This window comes from Mastomys coucha, unplaced genomic scaffold (assembly GCF_008632895.1).
Source record: "Mastomys coucha isolate ucsf_1 unplaced genomic scaffold, UCSF_Mcou_1 pScaffold22, whole genome shotgun sequence".
In the NCBI taxonomy this organism is placed as follows: Eukaryota; Metazoa; Chordata; class Mammalia; order Rodentia; family Muridae; genus Mastomys; species Mastomys coucha.
The window spans coordinates 148,038,830-148,048,844 of NW_022196905.1; the positions used below are offsets into that span (position 1 = coordinate 148,038,830).

The window sequence follows — 10,015 nt, forward strand, 5'->3', positions numbered from 1 at the left end:
GTTTAGACTAATCATTTTTCTAATTTTCTTTGCCCCCAAAATGAACTTTACCTGAATTCAGCAGGAAATAATTATAAGATCATTTTCCCAGTCCCTTAAGTTGGGGTGGAAGGTTTTGATCACTTTATTATATATATATATGTGTGTGTGTGTGTGTGTGTGTGTGTGTGTGTGTGTCTATATATATGTATATATGTATACACACATACATATATATGTACAGTCATTTTAGGGTATGAATTATAAATATTTATGTTCTTGCACAGGAATGATATAAAATAGGAGCATGGACTCAGGGTGTTCTGTCTCTACATTCTTTTTCTTTATCCTTTCTTTCTTAGATAAAAGGTAGGGGATTAAAAAGAAAAGTGGAGGATATAAAAATATTCTAAGTAATTAGACAAATATAAAAGGAAAAGTGGATATAGACATATGACATTAGACAAATAGGGGTATATTATTGAATTTACTCTTAACCTCTCCCCTCAAAAACATTTTATAGCCATGATCTTACATTGGTAAAGGTCTTTGTATTTTGATGCAAAATTGAGGTTCTATGTGGTTATATTGCTACAGATTTTTGTATAGTGTTACAAAAATGAGACTATTTTTGACACATTGGTATAAATACTTACATAGTACACACATTTAAGGTTATTTATATATAAAATATCTCTATGTTTTTTAACAATTAATTGAGGTATTCTACTTATATAATTCTCAGAGATGCAATATAAAGTTCTAGTCCTTTTGAATGCCACTATTATGTAGAGACTTTTAAAACATACAAGTTATGATTCTCAACAATAAAAGAACATCCAGTGGAAGGCCTGCCTTTATATATTACTTGACCTTTTCCCCTCACTACTTTTAATATTCTTTCTTTGTTTTGTGCATTGGGCATTTTGACTATTATTTGGCAGAAGGATTTCTTTTCTGGTCCAGTCTATTTGGAGTTCTACAGGTTTCTTGTATTTTCATTGGCACCTCTTTCTTTAGGTTAGGGAAGTTTTCTTCTATAATTTTGTTGAAGATATTTACTGGCCCTTTAAGTTGGAGGTCTTCACTCTCTTCTATAACTATTATCCTTAGGTTTGGTCTTCTCATTGTGTCCTGGACTTCCTGGATGTTTTGGGTTAGGAACTTTTTGTATTTTGTGTTTCCGTTGACTGCTGTGTCAGTGTTTTATTTTTTATTTTTATTTTTTAAACTTTTATTGCATTAAGATGAGAAAAGGTAAATGATTTCAATTTATCTGAATTTGTTAACATTTAAGAATATATTTTAAGTAAATAGAATTAAATCCCATTCTTGTTTCCCTTTTGAACCCCAACTCCTCCCAGATACCCCCATTCAATACCTATAATATCTTTTTGGTCATATTCCTTAAAATTTATAAAATATTATAATAATAAAAGTGAGTATTATAAAAGTTTTTTATATAAACAACAATAAAATTAACAGTCTTATGTAGATGCTTGTCTATAGCAATATTGAAAATACATATCTTTTTCTCAATATAAATTTTAAATAACTCCAAAATATTAACTGTATATTTCAAAATAACACATCACTACTAGTATTTTCTTAAATGAACATAAATATATGAAGTCTTTTTGTTTGTTTATTTGTTTTGTATTTAGTAGAGTATAAAATCTTGTCTCTTACTGTGGTATAAGCCCAAAATAAGAACAATTTTTAGAAATTGGATTTCATTGTAGTAAGGCTGTACTTCAATGACCCTCACATCACCAAAGGATTTTACCTCCATAGTAGCTATGCTGAGAGTTGATAGTTCTGCTGCACCAAGAAATTAATTGTAGGCTTTATTTTTGGATACAGACTTCCTACTATGGTCAAAGCTATTTGACTTGAGTGAGTGACATTATTCTCAGCCTACAGAGAGCAGGTTACATTCATTTAAGAAATGGTGTGTGTATTAAGATGGTCTATCCATAAAGTCTTTCACCAACTGTTTCAATGAACAATGGTTATGCTTGGAGGGTGGCACAGACATTAGGTGCGGGTAAGAATCTGGTTCATTAGCTGTGATAATTTGTAAAAGCATTCATCTCTAAACACCCTGCACTGGCAGCTACCTTCACTCCTCCTGTCACCTACTCTAAGGCCACAGCCAAACCCACAAGTCCTTCCTCCCCAGAGACACATGATCCAGCATCGATCCTTCCTCTAAGAGAAGTTGTTGGGGTAGATGAACTTGTCAGAGTATATGTTCCTTTCTCACTTAGTGAATGTTCTTAAATAGAAAGCAGACTGGGTTCCTATACTTCTAACTCTTCCAAGTTTAATAAAGAGTTCCAGTATAACACTCAATCTTATAGCTTTACCTTTCATGATGTTCACATGATTATTACTAATAATTTACTTCCTGGTGAATGCAGATGAGTTTGGGAAGAGGCAAGATTGCATGCAGATGGAATTAACCAAACAGATGGCATATGCCCAATTGGTTCTGAGACAGTGCCAGACCAGGATCCCTGGTGGAAGAAGCAGGTTTATTACATGCCTTCTGGCTGGTCTTAGAAAAGCAGCCCTAAAGCCAGTAAATTTTGAAAAACTCCAAGAGGTTGTCCAGGACAAGCAGGAAAATCCATCTCAATTTTTAGAACGCCTTACAAAGGCTTTATTACAGCATACCAATCTGGGCCCTGAAAAGTCAGGATGTAAGCAATTTCTGATGGCCTACTTCTTTTCCCAGAGCTACCCTGACATAAAAGCTAAACATAAAAAACTGGAGAGTGGACCTCTAACTCCACAGGCAGAAATCTTAGCACTGGCCTTCCAAGTGTACCATGCAAGAGATGACAAAGTCCATGAACAAAAATAACATATGTTGGCAAAGGCTGTCCAACAAGCCACAGCCGCCACACAAGACTCATGGTCTTCTAAGACTCAGAGACCACCAAGTACCTGCTACAAATGTGGTTAAAAAGGTCATTGGGCAAAAGTCTGCCCTAAGTTCCGCAAGCCAAGGGGGCCATGCCGTAGGTGCCATCAAGAGGGACATTGGGCTATCTCTGGAACACATCCTCTTTGTGCTCTCAGAAAACACTTCCCAGAAGATATCACCTCAGTTATGCTGGTCTCTTCTTAATCACTGCTAATTTCTTAGCTCCAGCTAACCAGCATCAATAGTCCAAGTAATGCAAAGTTTTTGCTTTAGTAGTTCTGGTATCTTGTTAAACACAGCTGATACTTCAGCCCGAGCTAACCAGAACCATAGAATCTTCACAATCAAAACAACATGGCCCTGATAGGAGTCTTTAATCTTCCCTCTGAAATTTCACAAGCCAGGCCTCCAACTTCTGTGCTGTTCTCAACATGATCTTCCAAGCTCCTACACAAAATCCCATAGGGCTCTTAACAACCAATGGCTCTTCTACCTCAAAGTTCCAAAGTCCTTCCACAGTCCTCACCAAAACAAGGTCAGGTTGTTACAGGAATACCCCACTATGCTGGTACCAATTTTTCTTAGTCAGGATGTTATTCCTGCACAAACATCATGACCAAGAAGCAAGTTGGGGAGGAAAGGGTTTATCTAGCTTACTTCCATGTTGCTGTTTATCACCAGAGGAAGTCAGGACTGGACCTCAAGCAGATCAGGAAGCAGAAGCTGATACAGAGGCCATGGAGAGATGTTCCTTACTGGCTTGCTTCCCCTGGCTTGCTCAGCCTGCTCTCTTATAGAACCCAAGACTCAGTCCAGGGATGGCACCACCCACAAGGGGCCCTACTCCCTTGATCACTAGTTGAGAAAATACCCCACAGCTGGATCTCACGGATGCACTTCCCCAACTGAAGCTCCCTTCTCTGTGATAACTCCAGCCTGTGTCAAGTTGACACACAAAACCCTCCAGTACATGCTCTTTAAAAACAACCACTCTTGTTAAGCTGTCACAGGAGCTCCACCTTGATTGCTTAAAACTCCTACCTCTGGCTCGTTTCAGGTTACGAGCTCTCCCCAAGTGACCTCTCCTCATCTCTCCCTCTGAACTCATGTATAGATGTCCAGTACTAACTCCTGGTCTTTCACCTAAGTGCTTTCCCCTCCCAGATCATCTCCTCACCCCATTACTTTGCCACCTCCATTCTTTCCTATGGAACTTTGCTGACCACCATCTACCTCAACCACACACTGTCTCTTGTCCACTGTCTGTCAACATTGGAGATCAAGTCCTTCTACCCCCTCTAGGTCATTGGCCCTTGCCACTCTCCCCTAGATGGCAAGGCCCTTTTAAGCTAATTCTCATGACCCCCACAGTTGCTAAACTCAAGGGACTCTCTCATTGGGTCCATCTGTCTCACTTCAAACCTTTTCATTCCTCCACCTAAAAATGACTCTTCTTCATACACATCGACCCTAAGAGGACTGTGATCTGTTAAGCTCTAGAGGACATTGAGGCCACCCACCTTATCCACAATCCCCAAAAATAAGACTCCACTCCAGCAGCTGAGCTTGACCTCACTGGATTAGACATGGGTTTCTTGTCATACCTCTGCTGTTCATTTCCATCCAGGGTAGCCATTACATCTGGAGACTCAAGTTTCAAGAAATCCCCACAGATAAGAAACAGTCTTTCCAAATAGGGTCAGGAAACTGTTCCATAGCCGGATGGCAGGAACCAATCCAAATTGCTATCATCCCAGTATCTGTTATCTCATCTAAATATTATGATCTCTACACTTGCTTTCTCTTTTACCAGACAAGATTCTTTTAGAAAATAGTCAGATGAATATGGGGGCTACCCATATTGGTCTTGCCAGATACATATTCTAGGATCACAGACCAATCCTTTCTTCTGTCAACACTGCAAGGCACTCTTTTTCTACATAGAAGGCCCATGGGTTTCCAGGTGGGAGACAGAAGTTGTTGATAAGCTCTACCACAAAAATCATTCTGGGTCCCCAGTAACTACCATTTATATCCAAAGAAAATATGTCTCAATTGCCGAACCTCTAGATATCACAAAAGTAGGGGAGATAATCAGACACTCCTTTGAGGTCCTTACCTCTTTGACATCACCCCTCATAAATGGCACTAACTTGTCATTTCACCTTTTGCTTCAGACCTTGACCTCAGCATACCGACTCCTTAATGTCACCAGACCTGGGTGCTTTAAAGATTGCTGGCAATGTCTACTCCCTGGAACTAACTCACTTGTCAGCGTCTCCAAGTAACATTACTGCACTCTTTGTCAGCTGCCCTGACTCCAATGTTCCCATGACTCCATACCTTACCACTATCTCTCTCTTTGGCATGCCAAACTGTTTCAAGGCTTCCAGGACTCATTCAGTAGGAAATCTGAGCTCCCTAGACTGCAATAGAACCATAAACCTTGATATATCATCTCTGCCACAATGCCCTGCAGTCCAAAGCACATCAATTCTTTGTAGTACTTAGGTATATCATCACCTACCCATCATCTGGACAGAAATTTGCATGTTGGTAACTCCTTTTCCCTGAACTGGGAGCAATCCAGGGAAACAAGCCTCTGCCAGTCCAAGTTGTAGATATGATAGCTGCCCAACATAAGAGGGAAGTCCAAGTCATGCCACTCTTGGTCGCTATGGGACTAGCCATGGGTGTTGGTACTGAAGTTGCAGGGATAACAACCTCCATGACCCAGTATAATATTCACTTCCCAGTTCAACCAATCCAGAATAATAAGAAATAAAATCCATGAGCTTCAGTCGGACATAAAAAATTTCAGAGACTGTGAGATTTCCAGTTCTGGGATTTTTGAGAATCCTATATGGAATTGGATACTCCCTTTGTTAACTCCTCTCCTAGTCATCTTCCTGGTGTTATTATTTGCTCCCTGCCTCATTAATCTTGTCTCTATGTTTCTTCAACAACAAATACAAAAAATTTCTAACCAAACTATTAATCAGTTCCTGTTCCAGGATTACCAGCCACTGCCGACAGAAGAGCCTCTGTCCACAGAGGAATATTTACCAAGTAGATTCCGATGGTGAAAGTCAGCTACCCCTACATTGACGACACCCCTAGACAGCAGGAAGTAGCTTAAGAGACACAATGCCCTTGTTCCCTTTTCATCATCAACTTCCCCCTCCCTTTTCCTTTCCTTGTCTCTATAATAACAAGAAGGGAGGTATGTTGGCATTGGGGTCTCCAAAACCGATGACATCACATAGTCGGGCCTCATAGACCTGTTTCCAAGGCAAGAGCCACCATATTTCCTGAATCCATTGGGCTCACCTTCCACCTTTACCTATGACATGTCACCACCCATATATATATATGGTGAACATTCCATCTCTCTGTCTCCAAATAAAACCTCTTAAACATGGAACTGTGTGGGCCTATTGTGTGCTGTGTCCAGATGCGAGCTGCTATTCTAACACATCACTTATTCCATGATAGTGTTTCCTGGTGCTCCTCTGTTTTTTTGTTGTTTTGTTTTGTTTTAATAAGAGCTCCAGAACTTCTACTGGTCTGTGTCTGTCGTGTCCCGGTCTTTTTGCCATGTGCCTCCCACGTGCTCTACTATTTTCCCCTTGTAGTGTTGTTTTATTTATTTATTTTTTATTTTATTTTTGTAGTGGTGGTCTGTTGGCTGCTTTCTCCTGTCTTACCATGCTCTTTCTCACCGAGTCATCTCGCCAGCCCATTTTGTTTTTTTAATATGTTTTAAAAATTGTTTTTTTTCTTTATATAGCTGAAGTATGTGGTCGACCAGTTCTCCTTTTTATTAAAAGATGAGTCAATCCCTAATGTCAGAAAAGTGGGCCAGCAGAGGACCTGTTTTGTTTTGTTTTGTTTGGCTGGGCTTTTGTTTTTTCTTTTTCCTTTTCCTTAAAAATATGGGGTTTGCTGAGCTGTGGTGGCACATGCCTTTAATCCCAGCACTTGGGAAGCAAAGGCAGGCAGATTTCTGACTTTAAGGCCAACCTGGTCTACAGAGTGAGTCCCAGGACAGCCACGGCTATACAGAGAAACCCTGTCTCAAAAACAAAAACAAAAATATGGGGTTGACCAGTTGTCTCTTTTATTAAAATTATAAGCATTTAAGAGCAGGTTGATGTTTTAACTTTTATGTTTTCTTCCTTTAACGAAAAGGAGTTCAACTGACAAAGGGAGGGTTTTTTCTTTTTATTAAAACATGAGTAACTTGTAAATACGTGCCTGTAGTTTTAACAAGTGCATAGAACAGAGGAATTTCTATACACCAGCAGACTTTTTTAAAATTAAATGATATAATGAGATCAACCAGTTGGCCCCTTTTCATTTTTCATTTGAAATAGGACAGGAGCCAGGTCCCGCCCTCCGTCACGGTGACTGACAGGGTTGAGTGACAGGAGCCGAGTCCCACCCTCTGTAACACTGACTGACAGCAGAAAGGAAACCCCAGTGCGCATGTGTTTCCTGTCCCATCAGCGAGTGGGTAATACTGCGCATGCCTGTCCGCCTGGATGCGGGAAAGGCCTTTGAGCTTGGCAGTGCGCGTGCGTACAGGCCTCCTTCTTTTCCCCTCAGTCCCACCATCCTTCTCAGCGCTTCCGAGGCCCCGAGACTGTGCGGTTACTCCGCTGGACTGGACAGCATCCCCGCTAGTGGTTGCTGTGTGATGAAGCAAGTCCATGCTGTCACAGGCCACCCAAGTATCACGGCCGGCGGGCCTACCCAGTCGTTTGTGTCGTTCCCGCTGTGGCTCCTGACGTTCTCCACACAGGCCTTGTTCATCTGCGCGACCACCTTGTTTTGGTCGCGGCCGGTCACGCCATCACCGCTCGCCGGAATTGGATTCCGTGGCAGCCGAGCCTGTTTTGAAACCGTTGACTTGACAGCAGCCACCTTGTTATCCTTGCGGTTGGCGATGACGCAATCACAGAGCGGTCCCAGGGTTGGTTTGGACCCCGCGACGCATGACACAATAGCCACGTGCTGCCGTGTAACCGCGGGGTGGCTTTCATACCTAGGCCCAGGTCCGTCAGCACCGCCTCTTTGTTGTGGTCGCGCTTTGTGACGCAGTCGCTGCGCGCCCGCCTTTGCCACTGTGTGAGCTGGTCACTTTGATATCTCTATCACCTTCTTTTAGTCACATTCCTATCGTCATCACTCGGCGCGCTGTTTTGTTTTGGTCGCAGCCTTGTGATGTCATCACTCAGCGCCGAAATAAGTCCTTAATGCCAGAGCGCGGGTTTTAATCCCCTGCTATCATCCGTTGTGTAGTGGTCCTCGCGTCCATCCTTGTGTCTGTGGGCGTGTCCCGGGTCCTCGGGCCCGTCTGTCGGCCAGTCCCGCCTCTCCGCCACCAGCCACGCCGCCCGGGAAGCCACCGCAGCTGCAGATGAAGGTGGACCAGCAGTTTCTCCGCCTGCGCAAAGATCCCAAAGATCCCGATGCGCAGTTCGCGCTGCCTGACTGGGTGCTGGCCAATCAGGACCCGATCACCCGTGGCCCCGTGATACCGCACCCTGAAAGCCCCGACCTCGCTACCCTTGACTTCTCTAACCGTGAACCTGCCACTCGTGACCCCGTGTCTCCCGACTCCACCACTCACGAACTCGCGACACCGCACCATGCGACCCCTGATCCAGCCTGCGCACTGCCTCTCCGCGCCCCCTCCTGCGCCCGAACACCGGGAGGCACGCGGAGGATGACAAGACCTAGAGAGGTGAGTGACAGTGGGAAAGCCTGGGCCGAAGCGTGTGACGTGACAGGGGAACACCTGACGTCACGGAGAAGACCTAGCTGGTTGGTGGGGGAGGGGGCAGAACATGGAGTGGCAATGGGGAGGGCCCAAGGCTGTGAGAGGGAGGAAGATACGTGGGCCCTGTCTGGGTCAACGGGCAGTGTTGTGATAGCTGACAGAGTCGGGGTCACAAGGAAATGCAGATGTCATGTTGGAGTCACAGGTTAGGATTCACGTGTGTTATTGGAGTCACGGGTGAGGACGGGTCCCAAATCACAGATCAAGGATCACGTGGGAAGTCGCCAGGCACCTCAGTGACAGAGAGTATTGAGGAATCCCCCCTACCCAAGCTGATCCACCTGGCCAGAGTCACGTGACCCAGACACTGTGGGACTGGGGGGGAGTGGTGAGCACAGAAACCTATGGCGGACCTGAGGCAGGACCAAGCCACGGGCATAATCCCAGTGATCCCTGACCTCTCCACCATGGCCATGCCCCATGGATCCCGCCGAGCACCGCCCCGGTCCCTCGGGGTCTCTGACCCCTGCTCTGCTCCAGGAGCGCATAGCAGGCCCCTGCCTGTCTCCTCGCAGACATGTGCAACCCTTCCCTCTGCTGGGACCTTGAAGACCTTGCAGTGCTGCTGGCGCTGATGGAGCTGGCCTGGGGTTGCAACTGGTTCCCATCCTGGTTCCAAAAGTGGCTGCGGGACTTCTGGCAGGCATGAAGGTGGGGGGCAGGGCGAGGGCACTGGTGTCATAGTGCAGTTTCGTGAATGCCACTTGTGGGCTCCGTTTTTCCTTAGGCACCTGAGTGACAATGGTTAGGGGTCGTCGCCACGTCAGGCTTGTGACCTCGAGGGGTCACAGGCAGGAAGGAGGGGGAGAGAGGCAGGCAAACCCTGATAGCTGCAACCCAACCAGCACACCTGAGAGTAACCCGGAAGAGGACTGAGGGGCTCAAGAGCCTGCTGGCTGCACTTCTGAAGGTCCTGAGTTCAAATCACAGCAACCACAGGTTGACTCATAACTATCTGTAATGAGATCTGACGCCCCCATCTGGTTCATCGAAAGACAGCTACCGTGTACTTACATAAAATAATAAGTAAATCTTCAAAAAAAAAAAAAAACTGTTCTGAAGGGTCACACTCATAGTGCCAGCCCCAGAGAAGCTGCTTGGGCCCAAGTCTAAAAATGCACACTCTAATTTCTTGGCTCAGGTTGGGTGCTGGGGCAGAGCCACAGCTGCTGCAGGGCAGGGTGGGGTGTTGGTGACAGTGACCAGAGGAGTCAGGAGTGGCCTGAATCTGCCTATGACCCGGGGACCTCTTGACCCTG

At 44.8% G+C, this 10,015-nt stretch overlaps 1 protein-coding gene and 1 long non-coding RNA gene across 4 annotated transcripts; one reads left to right on the forward strand and one right to left on the reverse strand.

Annotated features, from left to right (window-relative positions):
* Positions 1-7,009: 7,009 nt before the first annotated feature.
* On the reverse strand, positions 7,010-9,707 carry LOC116068865. Of its 2 annotated transcripts, none has more exons than XR_004109708.1 (3): positions 9,607-9,707; positions 9,310-9,487; positions 7,010-8,652 (listed from the first exon to the last, which is right to left on the reverse strand). It is a non-coding gene; the product is annotated as an uncharacterized LOC116068865 (long non-coding RNA). The 2 variants fall into 2 exon arrangements; XR_004109709.1 differs by having other exon boundaries at positions 9,301-9,487.
* Positions 8,303-9,983, forward strand: LOC116068864. Of its 2 annotated transcripts, none has more exons than XM_031338958.1 (2): positions 8,303-8,901; positions 9,272-9,983. In XM_031338958.1, exons 1-2 carry the CDS (start codon positions 8,334-8,336, stop codon positions 9,403-9,405), a joined length of 702 nt encoding a protein of 233 aa, XP_031194818.1. In that variant the 5' UTR covers positions 8,303-8,333; the 3' UTR covers positions 9,406-9,983. The 2 variants fall into 2 exon arrangements, with proteins under 2 accessions (XP_031194818.1, XP_031194819.1); XM_031338959.1 differs by having other exon boundaries at positions 9,484-9,978.
* Positions 9,984-10,015: the final 32 nt, after the last annotated feature.